The 18,198-nt window shown below is 48.4% G+C and overlaps 1 protein-coding gene across 2 annotated transcripts; it reads right to left on the bottom strand.

Annotated features, from left to right (window-relative positions):
• Window positions 1–2,543: 2,543 nt before the first annotated feature.
• CD3E (CD3 epsilon subunit of T-cell receptor complex) lies at window positions 2,544–16,174 on the bottom strand. Of its 2 annotated transcripts, XM_077839878.1 has the most exons (8): window positions 16,078–16,174; window positions 15,844–15,961; window positions 14,280–14,303; window positions 12,254–12,277; window positions 7,132–7,335; window positions 5,925–6,077; window positions 5,060–5,106; window positions 2,544–4,651 (listed from the first exon to the last, which is right to left on the bottom strand). In XM_077839878.1, exons 2-8 carry the CDS (start codon window positions 15,890–15,892, stop codon window positions 4,595–4,597), a joined length of 558 nt encoding a protein of 185 aa, XP_077696004.1. In that variant the 5' UTR covers window positions 15,893–15,961; window positions 16,078–16,174; the 3' UTR covers window positions 2,544–4,594. The 2 variants fall into 2 exon arrangements, with proteins under 2 accessions (XP_077696004.1, XP_077696005.1); XM_077839879.1 differs by lacking the exon at window positions 16,078–16,174 and having other exon boundaries at window positions 15,844–16,051.
• Window positions 16,175–18,198: the final 2,024 nt, after the last annotated feature.

Raw genomic sequence — 18,198 nt, 5'->3', positions numbered from 1 at the left:
CTGCCAGGTTGGGGCCAGTCGGAGTCCTGGGGATTTCGCTAGGATCCCAGGAGCAGTTGTTTAACCCCTTGGTTGCTTTTCTTGGGGAAAGTTCTTTGCTCTTGTGATACATGATTACAGCTGCCTGGCCAAGCGTCGAGAGCCTGAGGCTAGAGAACAAGAGGGACCGAGTGACGGAGCAAAAAGCAGCTGAGTCCCTGCACCTGCACTGCCTCGATGTCTGTAAGTGTTGGCCTTTGGAAAGCAGCCTGGAACATACAGGCCTCACGTTAGCAGGGCCTCTTTAGCCATCAGGGCACACAGTTCCTGTCCCACATGCCACACCTACAGTGTGGAAAGGACATGTGCAGGGGAGGGAATCATGCTGCCTGGTCAGGGAAACACTACGGGATCATAAGTGCCTTTCTCCTCCTTCCCAAAAGCACCCAATGGGGTGTGAAGCAGGGATAGACAGATTCCTTGGCCCTCCTAGGAAAGTCTGGGAGGCCTGTGTCTCAGGATCTGACTGCAGGGCTCCTTAATGTCACAGAGGTTAGTTTTCTGCATGCCCGTAGAACACAGTGTCTGGATTGACAAACATGCCTCCGCCATGTGATGCATTAGATGTAACCTATGAAGCCTTTTCCATCTCTCCTATTGGCTACAGCTACTGGAACACAGCTGCTCAGCAACAGCTTTGACTGCTCCAGTGCTTCGCGGTCCTCTCCATCCAAAGGTCCCCACTCCTCCCTGCCCTTGAATAGAACCGTCTGTTTACAGGTTATTACAGTTCTCACTGTTGGGCGGAATGGGAGGCAAGTAACAGATGGGAACAGCAAGCAGTTAAAAACCTCAGAAACCAGGTCACCCTCCCTGTGTGGGTCGCAGACACCTGTGGGTCGTGGTCTCCTCCTGGCTTTCTAAGCATTTGGGTGACACATTTTAGTGAGCACCAGAGAGCTGCCAGCTGTGTTAACATGGAGGAAATGCCCCTGTATTAATTCAGCTGTTCTAGGGTCATGTAATTACCTGGCACCACATAGTGATAGGTGGGTAATTATATGGAGACACTAGAGCTAGTGTAGGAGACAAACATGAGACCAAAATGCCAGGAGTGAAGTGCTATTACTGTGGGGTAAGTAGATGTAATTTACTAATAAGTGGCAGGATTCAAATGTTATTGGTCCCTAAGTTGGGGGGCCACATTCAGCCACCCCGCTTGTGCCAGAGAAGCAGCAACCATGGGCCAGGCAAAATCACAGCTTTTGAGACCATCCTTTGCTTTGGGAAGAGACTTTGGTCACCCATTGCAGACCTGCTCTGTGTCTGTAACTCCATCCAGGAGTGAGCCTGCTACTGCAGGGCATAGAGAAACTGTACAAATCTGAAAGGGTCAGTTCCCTTATTCGCCTCTTTCCTTTATGTGGCGCTGGGGTTTTCTCTGTGCAATTCTGGCCTAAGGAGGCATGATGCTGACAGTGTTTGTAGGTACAACTGCAGCCAAGCGAGAAGACGCAGACGGGTCAGTTTGTAGGCTGCTGTGTAGAGACACTGCAGTGAGATGACAAGTGGGGAAGATGATGGTTACTCATGCCGGCAGCCCTGTGGAAGGCAGTTTGATCACAAGGGTGTGGCTGGGAGCAGGATCTGACCCACTGCACATCCAGAGCAGCTGTTCCTGTCTGGGCTGTGAAATGAATCACATCCCTGTTCTGACCCCAGCCATGGCAATGCAGCTGCACCAGGGGGCCGCAGTCAATAACTTCACCACTGTCTTGACTTCAGTAGAGTGACATCCATTTACACCAGTGGCGAACCTGACCCGGGGGGTTTTCAGGACTGTGGGGTGAGGGTGGTGGTTCTGTTTGGCTCTTGCTTGCAAACTCTCTCCTCTCGACATGTAGGGCTTGCAATGTAAACCCAACTGTGCCTGCCTCTGTAACCACATCCTCCAGGCCAAGCACACTGATTCGAGGCTCGAAGCTGGCTGGGTGCTCGCTCCTCGCTGTGCCGAGACACCAGGGCTAAACCACAGCCCACCCCAGTTACTGCTGCTTCCTCTCCGGAGCGATGTCTCCCCTCTGAGCAATAGAAAACTGACTCTGCTCAGCCCTGGGCTAAGCCAGACACTGATGTCTGTTCCCAGCCACCCATGTGGCTCTCGGGAAAAGGACACAAGTCTGAATCCCACTCCCCACATCTGTCCTGCCACCTTCATGAAACTGGATCATTTTAACTCAACTGGCTTTTGAAAATTGTTTGTTAAATTGAGTGTAAGTGACCACAACCTTGTTTATGTTGCCCCAGGCCTGACCTGCAGCCCCCAGCTATTCCAGCCCTACCCCCAGCTCTGCTGATGACATCCCTCCTCTAGCCTGGCCACTGCACTCCCTTGTTTGCTGTCTACCCCTCACCGCACTGCCTAGCCCTGGGCGCCTTTGTACACTGCTGCCAGTGCACCTCAGAGGTGACCCCAGCAGCTTTTGCAGTCCCGGGTCTTTCCTGCGCAGAGGCCTCTGAGCAACAGTTGTGTTGTTAAAGAATGAATTGGAAACACCCTTCCATGCAGATCCAGGGGCAGAGCTCTGCCAGTTTATTGACTGCATAATGCACTTTTAGAAATACTTGCATCATAAATGTTCAAACAGGCCTTTCTCAATACAGACAAACTCGCCATCTTGGTAACAGACACCATTGAGCCAGGACGCAGCCTGAGAGCCAGAGCTGTAACAGAAGAGGGAGGAGGCAGCAAGGAAGGGGGTTGGAGCAAGGTGAGCCAGAGGAGACTCACTCAGAACACGGGGTTTGTACAGCCCTGCTGGGAAAGTCCTCACACAGTTACTAGAAAATGCTCCTATTTCTAGATGTGGTTTTGGCCCACGCTATAGAACTGAAACAGGAATGGGGGGCCCTGCTATAGAATTCCACAGGCTGAGTAAAAATAAAAACCTATGGAAAGGGTCTCATTCTGTCTGGAGTTCTCTATGGGTTGGGCTAATTTCTACACAGCCCTATGGGTTTTGCTGCTCTTAAATTCTATAGGACTTCTCCAGAGGGAAAACGTCCTGTGGTTAGGGTACTGGGGGTCAGGAGCCCTGAGGTCAGTTCCCCTGGAACTGGAAAACGGTGCCAGTCCTCTCTCACACGTCTCGTCCCCCTGAGACAGTGATGTCTCTGGGGAGGGACAACGCTCCTCGGCAGAACCCAGCCCGGTGGGGCCCAGATCTTGACTGGGGCTTCCAAGTGCTACTGTAATTTACTAATAAGGGTTAAAGACTCAATCAGCCACTTAAGCACCCTACTGAGGGGCCTACAGATGACCTGCTTTGTGACAAAGTTTAGAGGAGGCTGGGGGGAGAAGGGGCATGTGCTGAAGGGTCCACACGCCTTCTATTTAGGCCCCATACATGGCACCTTCCTGAGAGAACCACCAGGTCCTCCAGCAAAACCAGGCGGTGCCAGGTGTCCACTGCTGATGATTAAATCCCCTCCTTCCAGGCCGACTTTATCCATCCCAGAGATGCCAGAAAGGGCTCAAGCCCTGTTTCCCCCTAGGCAGGTCTCCGGAAAGGGGTGTTGGGGCTGTCTGTGACCCCACAGCAAGGACAGGCATGCTGAGCATGACTGGAAAGGGCAGCCAGAGCTGTGTTTTCAATGAACTGCTCTGTCGCTGCTGAGACAGGCCCAGGTGAGCATGACTGACAGACTGCACCTGGGCCCAAGGATCGCAGCACAGGGACTTACATCCCGAATGCTAGCGGTGGCCAGAAGAACACTGCAAAGCACAAGCTAGATGGGGACAGGGCTGAAGGAGGAATATGGTGGATGTGCACACGGCCACTTCTACGCCTTATGGCCCATAGTGACCATTGCATCTCCCTTTCGAGCCCCAGGGAATGTGGTGACAGCATCGTTACTATCCTGGGAAGGGAAATGGGAACTAATGTGAAACCAGAGGACCAGGAGAGAGCCAGCCAAGCCCCAGTACTCCGAGAGGGTCTACATGCACTACTTAACGCATCTCTGGGAAGCGGGTGAGTCTCTGCCCAAGTGATACAGATGGGGAAGCTGAGGGGGAGGGACTTAGCCACAATCACAGAGAGACTCAGTGTCAGAGCTGGGGTCAGAGCTCAGGTGTTCCTGGCTCCTGGGCTGGTGCTCAGAACACTGGACCGTGTCCCTCTTTGCCCTGGGCAGGAAAGAGGCCATCCGAGTGTCAGGATGAGATCAATGGCGCAGGGTGCGGGAGAGAAAAATCAAAGCATGTGACTGAAATAAATAAAACTGAAGAGTGAAAGGGTTTCCCCAGCAGTTTGGAAAGGGTGATCAGGAGAGCCCAGCCGTCCCAGGAGAAGCCCAAAGAGGAGAAAGCTACGGTTATTTAATGGGGAAAACCTCTTCTTCTTGTTTCTTTAGTCAGCGTCTGTTCCCTGGGGTCAAATCGAAGGCAGAAAGGAGGGTGTCCAAGGAGCGGCAGCGTCTCCCATTGTAGCTGCTGGGCTGGTCCCCAGAATGCACGGCTGCCCAGCACGGACTGCAGAGAATCTGTATCACATGGGACAGAAGCTGGGGGCCCCTTAGCTGCTCTTGTCCAACCTGCCATCTGCAGGGCAATTCAGAAGCCCCTGGACTGCAGCCCGGCATACACTTCCCGCTGACCCTTCCTGATGGGCTGTGGGAACAGGAGCAGATGTGAGCAACAGGCTCTTGTGTTAACATAGCACAGTAACAGCACCTTCTACAACTGGGCTCTGTGCCAGGGCTGGGGCTCCTCAGTGCTACCACCAGGTGTGACTTGGGTGCAGGGAGCATGCAGCTCTTGGTATGCACACTGTACCCTGCATGCTGTGATGATCCTTCTGTTGATGACTCCTTGTCGTACGGATAAATAACTACCCTTAGGAAGACACATGGCCCTGCTCTCAGTCACGCCTTCCCCTCCACCCAGGTAAAGCCTGGAGCTGGACCAATGCTGTAATTTCTCAGCTGTCATCATCCACCAAGAAGGCTGTGACCCCAATCCCAACAGTTCTGGAAAGGCCAAGAGCAGAGAGGGACCCCACCCTTTAGTTTCCATTACCTCATAGTCCGGGTTTGGCACAGGTGGGGGGCGCACCATCTTCTGGCCTGGAAGGCAAAGCAGGGAGAACATTCAGGTGGAAAACTACTGATTCTTAGTGCAGACACAGAGCTTCGCAGGCGTGACTCATCCCCGCGGCTCCGTGGGTGTTTCAGGAACAGGGCACAAAATGTCCACCGATTTTGGGGGCCCAATTGAGACACCTCAGCCCTGAGCACCTGGCCTTTGTCGCACCCAGAACGCAGGACTGTCCTCCAAGACACAGGCCTCCAGCCCCTGAATCAAAGGACGCTTTGCCCGGGGTGCAAAATGCAGCGCTGCCAGCTCTTGGGTGTGCCGATGACTTGTGGTGTATGTCTTAGTGCCCCCACTGCGGGAATCAAGAGACTGCACAAGAATCTCAGCTTCCATTTTAAAACAAGGCAGTTTCTAGCCCTCCTGGTTGCAGAGAGAGGCCTAAAAATGTGACCCCACCGATGGGCGCAGAGACAACCCCCCCACATTTCTCATTTAAATAAAATCTCGTGGTTTTTAAGCCAACTCCCTGAGATTAGGGCCTGAGTCGTGGTGTGAATGCTTGAGGGTGCTGTGCCATGATACTGCCAGGGAGGCGGCTAGAGCAGGCCAGCCCTTCCAGCCTGCCCTGCCCTCCCTTTGCCTCTCTCATGGCGGCTTCACCACACCCTGTGCAACGGGTCCTGTGGCTGGGGCACTTTCAGCACAAAATGGCAGCTGCACCTTCCCCACACGAAGGGCAGCCTGGGGTGTGGTGAGCAGCAGGAGGAGCCTGAGGTGGGCTTGACCCCAGCCCAGTTGAGGGTGCTCACGCGACTGATTCACAGGAGAGATTCGAACCAGCTCTTACCTCTCGGATGAACTCCGGCACTGCCACCGACTCGCCCCTTCCGGTTTTTGCTGAAGTAATAGACCAGGATCAGCACCCCGAGGGTGATGAGGAGATCTGCGATGATGACCCCGGCCACTGTCAAGACATCCAGCTCCTCACAGCTCTCGCAGACTGGGGTGGGAAGGGACAGATCAGGGGCTCAGCGAGAGGGAGAAGGGCAGAGCAGGGGGACCGCGGGAGGTGGGAGTCACAAGTCCCAGCCCAGAGACACTGCTGGGTAAATGCCCCATGTTTGGCCGGCCCAGACCTCACCCACTTGCTTTGCGTGGATGGAGACCACACACGTCACAAGGGGAGCAAGAACAGTAAGCGGAGAAGTGAAGGGGGAAGGGAGAGACCTTTCTGTTCCCCCCTACACACGCCTCACCCTGCCAACACCTCTGGGGTGGCTGGAGCGGTCAGTGACTGAAATGTCCCCTCATTTTTCTGCATGGCCCCTGGCAGCAGGGTGCAAACATCCCCGGGTTGTAACAGCTCATTCCATGCTCCCCCCACCCCCAGCCCTTTCTGTCTGTGCCGGAAAGAGCGCAGGGATTCTCGGGTTCCCTGAGCAGCTCCTCAGACACCCGAGACAGCGCATGGGCTGCAAGGAGCTTTGTCAGAATGGAAGAGAATTGATTCAGTTTCCAAGGGGGCCTGGGGAAACCGAACTGTGCCCTCTCCAAGCCTCCAGACCTGGAGTCTCCTGCCAAGATCCTGAAGGTTCAGGATTCTCTGAAGCCCATGAAAGGTCACTGGTCTTGGGGAGAGATAATAGTTTCACATTTATACAGCCTCTCCCATCCCAAAGCAGCTCCCAAGCTAGGCATGTAAAGCGCCTTTGAAATGCAGCCACCTCTGGGATGGAGGACACAGCAAGGGCAAAGCACACCACACAACAGTGCAGAGAGCGGTAACTTAGCCACACATCCCATGGCAAACACATACTCTTTTGAAAAGTGCCCCATGGAATTGCAGTGTTCATGGGGGGCCGGCTGGACCTCAGAGCAGCTGAGTGTCGAAGTCAGTCCCAGCAGCGCCCCTGAAAATCAGGCCTCTGAGTACGTTATGGCATGTGAATCTTTCGGGCAATAAGGTCACAGAGTTAATCGCTAGCCTCTGTAGCGTCCCATGACATCTCATGTGCCTGCTTATTCGCATGGAAGGGGCGCTCTCTCCCATTTACCTTTGGCCTTCAGGTGAAGAAATCTGGTGAGTTCGCCTTTGGCCCCACATGCATACTCCCCGTCGTGCTTGGAACTCTCGTACACCTCAATCTCATAGATATACTCTGCACCTTTTAGCTCCTGTCCCTCTTTTTTCCATACTACACCTTCTTCAAAGGGGCAAGTGAGAGTCACCTTGGTCTTAGAGATCACCACCGTGATTGCTGCAAAAGGGGAAGAAAGAACAACAGAAACACAGAGGTATTCAGTAAAACCAGTGCTTAAAATGGGCAGGACAAGGGGGTCCCAGACGCAGCAAAAATATAATTAACAATGGAGCTGTGTCACTGAGGGCTCACTTTGAGCACTGCCTTGTCTCTCGGAGGGACTTTGGGAATGAGATCGTTGGGTTAAATGGAAAACCTCTCACCTAGTTATCAGTTCGGGGGAAGTAGTAGTCCATAACACTCTCCGCATTCACAAGCAATGGCTTCATGAGCTAACTGATCACCATTATTATGTAATCGGTGGACTCACAAAGTTAAACTGGGAATTGTCTCTCTTGCGCACGAACGCTGATTTTGTCTGGAATTGTGATAGATGCCCCAATCTTTTCTCAGACCACTTTAAGCACTGAATAAACCTTGCTGGAATCAGCTTCTGTACCAAATGACTGGAGGAGGAGAGCTCATGTAACACCAATTTTTAAAAAGGGCTCCAGAGGTGACCAAGGCAATTACAGGCCTGTAAGCCTGACTTCAGAACCAAGAAAACTGGCTGAAACTACAGTAAAGAACAAAATTGTCAGACACATAGATGAACATAACCAAACTGTACTATAGAATCTCTATGGATAGTAATTCCATGCTCGAATAATAAGAATATAGCAGTAGGGATATATTACAGATCACCTGACCAGGATGGTAATAGTGACTGAAATGCTCAGGAAGATTAGAGAAGCTATTAAAATAAAAAACTAAATAATAATAGAGGATTTCAACTATCCCCATATTAACTGGGTACTGTGATACAGAAGAGCTAGAAAGCAGTGGTAGAGGGGAAATATATTAGCCGTAGGCTAATTAAGGTGTGCTTCCCTGTAGACTAGGGAGGGTTGCTACAGGTTAATTGGAGTACCTGTAGTCAATTAAGCCCTGTCAGGAACCTAATAAAACTCCCTGCTTCAGGTAGTCATGGGAGGAGGAGGAAGGAGAATAGAGGGGAATGATTTGATACCAACCAACCAACCAACCAACCAACCAACCAACCAACCAACCAACCAACCAACCAACCAACCAACCAACCAACCAACCAACCAACCAACCAACCAACCAACCAACCAACCAACCAACTGAAGTAAGGCAGACCCTACCCCAGTAGGGGAGGGAGACTTCATCTCCCAACATCTAAGGACCAAAGGTTCCCACCCAAGGGGGAAGAGGGTAAGAACCCGCAGGGGCTGGGGCTCAGGCTCAGAGTGAGGAGCAAACCCAGATCCCTCCCCTGCTTCCCTCCTCTACCACCTTCCTGGGCCACTATCCGGGACCTCAGTGGCCCAAGGGCAAGGGGTGGTATCTTAGCCCCTCTGCCAAGAAAAGCGCAGGACCCACCATATTAACATGGGTGATCTTGCCACAGTACATATAATCTCAGAATGGATCAAGAGAAAATTTCTTGACACCTTAAATGACTGCTTCTTGGAGCAGCTAGTCCTGGAACTCACAAGGGAGAGGCAATTTTTGATTTAGTCCTAAGTGGAGCACAGGATCAGGTCCAAGAGGTGAATATAGCTGGACCACTTGGTGATAGTGACCACAATATAATTAAATTTAACATCCCTGTGGCTGGGGAAACACCACAGTGGCCCAACACTGTAGCATTTAATTTCAGAAAGGGGAGCTACACAAAAATGAGGAGATTAGTTAAAGAGAAATTACACAAACTAAAAACTACTTCCCCATGCTAATTTTTCACCTACTGTTACTCACACCTTCTTGTCAACAGTTTGAAATGGGCCACCCTGACTATCACTACAAAAGTTTTTTTTCTCCTGCTGATAATAGCCCTCCTTAATTGATTAGTCTCGTTAGAGTTGGTACGGCAACCCCCATTTTTTCATGTTCTCTGTGTGTGTGTGTATATATATATATATATAGATAGATAGATATCTATCTCCACACACATATATATATCTTCCTACTGTATTTTCCACTGTGTGCATCTGATGAAGTGGATTTTAGCCCATGAAAGCTTATGCCCAAATAAATTTGTTAGCCTCTAAGGTGCCACAGGGACTCCTTGTTCTTTTTGCTGATACAGACTAACATGGCTACCACTCTGAAAGAAATTAAAAGGTACAGCACCAAAAGTACAATCCCTGCAAGCTGCATGGAAACTTTTTAAAAAGACACCATAAGAGAGGCTCAACTTAAATGTATACCCCAAATTAAAAAACATAGAGAACCAAAAAAGAACCACTATGGCTAAACAACAAAGCAAAAGAAGCAGTGAGAGGCAGAAAGGCATCCTTTTAAAAAGTGGAAGTTAAATCCTAGTGAGGAAAATAGAAAGGAGCATAAACTCTGTCAAATGAAGTGTAAAAATATAATTAGGAAGGCCAAAAAAGAATTTAAAGAACAGGTAGCCAAAGACTCAAAAAGTAATAGCAAACAAAATTCTAAGTACATCAGAAGCAGGAAGCCTGCTAAACAACCTGTGGGGCCACTGGATGATCGAGATGCTAAAGGAGCACTCAGGGATGATAAGGTCATTGCAGAGAAACTAAATTAATTCTTTTAATTGGCCTTCACGGTTGAGGATGTGAAGAAGATTCCTAAACCCGAGCCATTCTTTTTAGGGGAAAAATCTGAGGAACTGTCCCAAATTGAGGTGTATTAGAGGAACAAATTGATTAACAGTAATAAGTCACCAGGACCAGATGGTATTCACCCAAGAGTTCTGAAGGAACTCAAAGGTGAAATTGCAGGACTACTAACTCTCATCTGTAGCCTATCATTTAAATCAGCTTCTGTACCAAATGACTGGAGGATAGCTAATATGATGCCGATTTTTAAAAAGGGCTCCAGAGGTGACCCTGGCAATTACAGGCCGGTAAGCTTAACTTCAGTACTGGGCAAACTGGTTGAAACTATACTAAAGAACAAAATTGTCAGACACATAGATGAACATAATTTGTTGGGCAATAGTCAAAATGGCTTTTGTAAAGGGAAACCACGCCTCACCAATCTACTAGAATTGTTTGAGGGGGTCAACAAGCATGTGGACAAGGGGATCTCTCAAAACTGGGTGACTGGGCAACAAAATGGCTGATGAAATTCAAGGCTGATAAATGAAAAGTAATGAACACTGGAAAACATAATCCCAACTATATGCATAAAATGATGGGGTCTAAATTAGCTGTTACCACTCAAGAAAGAGATCTAGGAGTCATTGTGGATAGTTCTCTGAAAACATCCACTCAATGCGCAGTGGCAGTCAAAAAAGCAAACAGAACATTGGGAATCATTAAGAAAGGGATAGATAAGACAGAAAATCTCATGTTGCCTCTATATAAATCCATGGTATGCCCACATCTTGAATACTGTGTGCAGATGTGGTCGCCGTATCTCAAAAAAAGATATATTGGAATTGAAAAAGGTTCAGAAAAGGGCAACAAAAATGATTATGGATATGGAACAGCTTCTGTATGAAGAGAGATTAAAAAGACTGGGACTCTTCAGTTTCGAAAAAAGATGACTAAGGGAGGATATGATAGAGGTCTATAAAATCATGACTGGTGTGGAGAAAGTAAATAAGGAAGTGTGATTTACTCCTTCTCATAACACAAGAACAAGGGGTCACCAAATGAAACAAAGAGGCAGCAAGTTTAAAACAAACAAAAGGAAGTATTTTTTTCACACAATGCACAGTCAACCTGTGGAACTCCTTGCCAGAGGATGTTATGAAGGCCAAGACAATAACAGGGTTCAAAAAGAGAGCTAGATAAGTTCATGGAGGATAGGTCCAGCAATGGCTATTAGCCAGGATGGGAAGGAATAGTATCCTGAGCCTCTGTTTGCCAGAAGTTGGGAGTGGGCGACAGGGGATGGATCGCTTGATAATTGCCCTGTTCTGTTAATTCCCTTTGAAGCACCTGGCATTGGCCACTGTTGGAAGACAGGACGCTGGGCTAGTTGGATCTTTGGTCTGACCCAGTATGGCCATTCTTATGTAAACCTTCACAATCCCAGAAACCACCTTTTCCAGCTCACTGGCCAATCGGAATGTAGATTTCAGAAGCATGCACACTGCGTGGAATAGCTCTGATTAGTGAAAATGGACTGTGGGCGGGGCACAGGTAAATGGGGGTGGGGAGAGATTGTTTGCCCGTGGACCGGAATTAGATGGAGAAAAATTAAAGTTGGAAAGAGAGTGAGTGCGACTGCTGCCCCAGGGGAAAAATGCAAATGGAAAAAGGGGAAATAATTCACCCCATTGTCTACCCATCTGAGTCAGCCGTGACACTGTTCTTAGACTGTGAGCTAGTCAGGGCAGAGACTGGTGTCCTATGCGTATGTGCTGAGCACAGCCCAAGAGGGTCCTGCTCCCAAATACGACCTGGGTGCCACCCCAGTGCCACTATTATATAATACTTAGCTCTTTCCTCTGTAGCTCTCAAAGTGCTTTACGCAGATCAGAATCAGTATCCCCATGTTACAGGTGGGGAAATTCAGTAACTGTTGTTAATAATAAGACACCCCAACTGACTGCAAAGGAGCCAGGTGGAACCCAGTGTGCAGGTATAAAGTTTTCTGGATCTGTATTTTTAAAAAGAAGTAAAGACATTCTCTATGATCCGACACACAGAGAGACAGACACACGGGTAGGGGCTGGCTCAGGGCCCATTGGAATCAATGGAAAGACTCCCCTTGACTTCAGTGGGTTCTGGGTTAGGCCCAGACCACACTTGCATGCTCACACTCAAATGGGCGCTTAGATAAATGGGCATATGCTTTTAGTGGTTAAAGACGCCCCATTCCTTAGATTCTCTCTGAGCGGTTAGAAATGGGAGGGTCAATATTAGCAGCAGCACTTTTGAGATGTTTATTATGGCTAAAAACATTGATGGTAAAATCAACTTACGGTTCTCCTGCACCACGGTGTCAGCTGCAAATGGAAAACAACAAACGCTATTAGCAAATCTGCCTCTCTCCTTGGCTCATCTCTTTAAAAATATCCTTTCCCTTATTAGTAACAATCTGCCTCTAAGAAGTAAACACAAAACACTAATCAATAATAATGCTGCTTTGAAAGCCAAACGCCTGGGTGCCATGCAGGCATTGGAAAACAGTCCCAACAGCATTCATGTTTTAAATCCATGTTATCAAACTTCCCAATCCTAGAAACACAGACAAAGATGGGATGGGGATGAAGGCAGGAAATAGTGTTGGAGGCTAAAAAACCCTTCAAAACCCAAGGAGCTACTTAGAAGACTGGGCACTTGCTCTAATCCCCCCACCCCTGCCTCCAGGTCTGTAATTCCTTCTGTCCTTTGCTGCCCCCCCAGTCTTTGATTTTGTAACAAAAACGGAAACTTTCTCTCTCTGGTTCCTACACTGTTCCCTTTGTACCACAAATCACAGTGTCAGAACACCAGTGTGGCACCGTTTATTTTAGCTGGCCATACACCAGTGATCAATCCTGTTTCTCCATGTGCCTCTCTGGTCTCTGCAAGCGCATGATCCTGCTTGGATGGCACTAAAAATGATTACTTAACCATTAATTTTAGCTGATTTTTCAAGTCAGTGTAAACAGCACCAATGAACTGATAGGGGATATTTCCGGTCCTATAACAGTCACCAAACTGAAATGCGTCTCCTTGCAGTTTAGCCCTCCCTTGGGAGAGGTTTTGAATTGCACACCACGCTTGTGGGATGCTTTAGAAATGCGGAGGTGGCTAAAGCAGATTAGTGAGGCAACGTTATTTTAAACCAAAGCTGCGTCCCCCCGGCTGCCCTTTTCAAAGTGGAAAACGGAAATGAGGTGCCTGTTTGCTGTGAAAAGAAACGATGTGGTTAATTGCAAGGTGTACATGCAATGACACAGCGACGGTGCAGCACGGAGACAGAGGCTCCTGGGGGTCTGGGCCCCGAGCCTGCAATGAGAACTGCAGGGCTCTGCGTGGTTGCATGGGTTTGCCTGCTGCAGGATCAGGGCCTTAGGTTAGAAATGGTTTTGTTTAACTCTGTAGAGCAATTTGTGAGTGTGAGGAACTCCACTGAAATCCTGAAGCTACAGCCACGTTAAAACAGTGCTAGGGAGCGGGTCAGAATCAGACCCACAGTGTGTACCAGAGACACTAGACAAAAGAAAGGTGCATAAGCCAATAAAAGAAAGATCCGTGTTCCCATCTCTGATTACCCTGTCCTCGTGTATGGTTTTAGCCAGCACTTGCTTTACAGAGGCTGGGAGCTCACTCTCACTAAAGCTACAGAGATGAAATCCCACAGACAAAACCATTGATTAGAGGCGAAGGTGATCGGCTGCTTTATCCCCACACAGAACGTTGTTTTAGAGAAGGGGAATAAATACAGGGGCAGTAACACAAACCGATTGCGACCCTGCTCCTAAATACGGCCTGGGTGCCACCCAAATGCCACTATTATATAATATAATACCTTGCTTTTTCCTCTGTAGCTCTCAAAGTGCTTTACGCAGATCAGAATCAGTATCCCCATGTTACAGGTGGGGAAACTCAGTGACTATTGTTAATAATAAGACACCCCGACTGACTGCAAAGGAGCCAGGTGGAACCCAGTATGCAGGTATAGTTTTCTGGATCTGTATTTTTAAAAAGAAGAAGTAAAGACATTCTCTATGATCTGACACACAGAGAGACAGACACACAGGTAGGGGCTGGCTCAGGGCCCATTGGAATCAATGGAAAGACTCCCCTTGACTTCAGTGGGTTCTGGGTTAGGCCCAGACCACACTTGCATGCTCACACTCAAATGGGCGCTTAGATAAATGGGCATATGCTTTTAGTGGTTAAAGACGCCCCATTCCTTAGATTCTCTCTGAGCGGTTAGAAATGGGAGGGTCAATATTAGCAGCAGCACTTTTGAGATGTTTATTATGGCTAAAAACATTGATGGTAAAATCAACTTACGGTTCTCCTGCGCCACGGTGTCAGCTGCAAAAGGAAAACAAACGCTATTAGCAAATCTGCCTCTCTCCTTGGTTCATCTCTTTAAAAATATCCTTTCCCTTATTAGTAACAATCTGCCTCTAAGAAGTAAACACAAAACACTAATCAATAATAATGCTGCTTTGAAAGCCAAACGCCTGGGTGCCATGCAGACATTGGAAAACAGTCCCAACAGCATTCATGTTTTAAATCCATGTTATCAAACTTCCCAATCCTAGAAACACAGACAAAGATGGGATGGGGATGAAGGCAGGAAATAGTGTTGGAGGCTAAAAAACCCTTCAAAACCCAAGGAGCTACTTAGAAGACTGGGCACTTGCTCTAATCCCCCCACCCCTGCCTCCAGGTCTGTAATTCCTTCTGTCCTTTGCTGCCCCCCAGTCTTTGATTTTGTAACAAAAATAGAAACTTTCTCTCTTTCCCCTAATGTCAGTTGGTTCCTACACTGTTCCCTTTGTACTACAAATCAGTGTCAGAACACCAGTGTGGCACCGTTTATTTTAGCTGGCCATACACCAGTGATCAATCCTGTTTCTCCATGTGCCTCTCTGGTCTCTGCAGGCGCACGATCCTGCTTGGATGGCACTAAAAATGGTTACTTGACAATTAATTTTAGCTGATTTTTCAAGTCAGTGTAAACAGCATCAATGAATTCATAGGGGATATTTCCAGTCATGTAACAGACCCCAGGGTGATCGGCTACTTTATCCCCACACAGAACTTTGTTTTAGACAGACGGAATAAATACAGGTGCAGTAACACAAACTGATCACGGCCAAAGAGAACCCGAACTCTTTCAGTTCACATCAAAGCCAGCAACTCGCGTTTGCCGCTCACGGGCAGAGTGGCTCCAGAGTTTATTTTTAAATTTCTTTTGCCCATTTCCCAATGAGCATATTGATCTAGTGATAACACTTACACATGCTTTGTCTTTCATCTGGTTACCTCTACACACACTAATCAGTTAACCCTGACAATATTCAGGGGATACTATTATCCCTGCTTTACCCATTGTGAAGCTGAGATCTAGAGAGTGAAGCGACGGGCCCAAGAGCACACGGCGATTTAATATAACAGCAAGCAGTAGGACAGGGGAGTCCAGATTCCAGAGCACCCTGCTGCCCAAAGCACTGCCCTTCCCGTACCCTTCACCAGCTTGTTCAGACCATTGGTGAGGGCTTGGGAGTTTATTGAATTTGCTGATAAATAACGAGGATCTTCTCAGCAACTGACTTCTCTTTTAAAAAAGAATATAGAATGAAGTGCCTCAATTCCCTCTCTCTCGACTGCTCTGATTCTGCAGGGTGTGATTCCTTGCTCCATTGCCCCTCACGTCACTGCTAGTGGGGGTACATTTCTCATCAGCAAATGGCAACTTCAGTTTTACTGTGAGTCTTTGTGGCTGTGTAAGAACACCTAGTTGCTGGTGCTCCGCGATGTCCATCTGCACGCCAATACCCTCCTTGCCTGAGCCCTTGGGGGTCACTTTTCTGATACCTGGTGGTCTCTAGACATCTGTACTCACCCACACAGAGCAGGAGCCCCAAAACAGGCAGAGCAAGCTCTAGCTTCATCCTGGCGTTCCCCGCACTCCCTCTCTTTTCTGTCCCTTTCCAATCAGATTGGCATCACCCAGTCTGGCTCTGCAAAAAGTAAGAACACAGGAGCTTTCAAGTTTCTGTTTATGAGAAAGAGGCCTGGGATTATTTCCCAGAATTGGATCTAACAATCAGTTCAGCGGCGCACGGAGGAGACTCACTGTTTCCAGCATAACATGCAAGCAGCTCAGAGAGACAGCAGATGTCTATGATAAAAAAAAAAACCTGCCAGGAAGTGCGGAGGCTCGAGATGCCTACATTTCCGAGTGTCACTGAGAACACGAGGGGGCTGCTGGTGCTGCAAGCACCTCGGTGACTCTCAGGCCAGCCCAGAGAGTGTTCTGGAGAAAGGAGCACACACAACCTGGCCCCAACAGATTTGCTTTCAGAGTCTCCCACCATTTTTAAACAATATTTTCTGAGTTAAGTTCAAAATGTTACAGTTAATTTAGCAAAGTGACTGCAACAAACATAACCACTAACAGGCTGCAAGAAATGCAACAGCCAGCGGCAGACAAAGACACCTTGTGCAACGAGCATAAAATAGCCTGTAAGCTCTTCAGGGCAGGGGCTGCCTCTGCCTAAGCTATGGGTTTGTACAGTGCCTAGCACTTTGATTCCTGCCCCTTGGTGCTATTGCAAAAAAACCACACCAACAATGGTGACAATAATACAAAGAAACAGGTGTTCAAGTGCTGTGGCGACAAGTGGGGTACGGAACCGCAGAGAGAAACCTCAGTAAAGGGGAGCTGAATAACACGCCTGGAACCAAGAAACAGATCAGAACAAAATTAAATGGAGTAACTCACTAATTCTGAGGCTTTGGTGCTGGATTTACTCTGCTCGAGGCCCCTCTGCCAGCCTGCGTGCCAGCTGTGACGGTGTTTTTGTGGTAGAGAAGCCACTAGGGACTGGATTGCACCTACCAATTTTATTTCTCACCAGACACCAAGGAGCCATGTGGTGGTGTTCAGTCACTGCAGGCCTGGTTTGGAACCATCTTTGTCTCACGGCCTGCGTCAGCTTCTCACCCGGACATCTCTGGGCTTCCTGCCATGCTGTCCCTGTGGGTAGAACGTTCTCCCTGTCTGCACTGGAGAGGCCACTTACCCTCCACGCTATTTGCTGCTAGAGCTGGAGGAATTACCTGAGACTACCGTAACCATATATACGCCTTCCCAAGGCCTGTCTATTGGCCGGTCTGTCTTTAGACAGACAAGCTGCTTGGAGCAAGGTTTCCGCCTCTAAAGAACCCCGTGTATGGTGGCCTGTGCCAGAAGTAAATAAATAGTTAGTTATAATGCTGAGCTGTGATGTGGTGGGGCAGGGCTCTGTGTCCATTTCCCCAGCTCCTGGCCTGCCGGCTGATTACAGAATGAGAAGATGCACTCTGTTCGTCACACCGGAAAGTTCAGCATGAGCTGGGGATAGCGGCTCTTCTCCCTCTAGGGGTGGAGTTCGTGACTAACAGAGCGGCAGCTCCTGGCTGGGAGCAGAAAAGCAACAAACTTGGGCCCTGGTCATGCATGGGGGTGTAGATAAGTTTTGTATTTTGAGGCTAGAGTTAAAAAATAATATACTAATAGCTCTTGAATAGCGCTCCAATGAGCAGTTTTGTACCAGATTAAATTTGTTCATTTTTAACAAAGTGAGATAAAGAAACTTCTGTTCCAAACACAGTGTTTCCTTTATTTACTAATGCAACCCCGAAATTGATTTTGGTTTTTAGCTCCCTCAATTCCCTGTTGTCTATGCATATGATTCAGCTGGATCTCCTAGTGACAGCCCTGTGGTGCCTGAGGCAGGGCAGGGGAAGGGGATAAACATCGAGTCTAGGGTTGCCAACCACCAAGGATTGTCTGGGAGTCTCCAGGAATTAAAGATTAATCTTTGATTAAAGATCATGTCAGGTGATGAAACCTCCAGGAATACATCCAACCAAACTTGGCAACCCTAATCAGATCAGACCCTCAGTGACTCCTCACTCCAGCTGCCAATAACCCTGTCCATGGAAGCAGGGACCGCCCCCGCTTCCAAAAGAAGTGAGACTGGAGAACACCGTTGAGCCAGCTACAAGTGAAATGTCCTGGCTGATGCTTTAAATGAAGCTTCCCCAAAGTGCATCCATATATCTGGTGCGGATAAAATGATCATTGATGAACGAGCACACAGAGGGGGAGGAGAACGCTGCATCCAGTAGACATTGTCCCTAGTGCAGGATTCAGGGGCTCAGCCTCAGGAAAGAATTCCAGTGGGTTATTTAACATGCATCAGTTATTTTT

Source organism: Eretmochelys imbricata, chromosome 22 (assembly GCF_965152235.1).
Source record: "Eretmochelys imbricata isolate rEreImb1 chromosome 22, rEreImb1.hap1, whole genome shotgun sequence".
Classification (NCBI taxonomy): Eukaryota; Metazoa; Chordata; order Testudines; family Cheloniidae; genus Eretmochelys; species Eretmochelys imbricata.
The sequence above is the reverse complement of the archived record's forward strand: the minus strand, read 5'-3'. Positions and strand labels throughout refer to the sequence as shown.

Coding starts and splice junctions, on each gene's coding strand:
- CD3E (XM_077839878.1), bottom strand. CDS start 15,892: ATGAAGCTAGAGCTTGCTCTGCCTGTTTTGGGGCTCCTGCTCTGTGTG. Junction 6,078..7,131: donor TCTTCACCTGAAGGCCAAAG/GTAAATGGGAGA, acceptor TTCCCACCCCAG/TCTGCGAGAGCTGTGAGGAG. Junction 4,652..5,059: donor TGCCAAACCCGGACTATGAG/GTAATGGAAACT, acceptor CTGTTCCCACAG/CCCATCAGGAAGGGTCAGCG.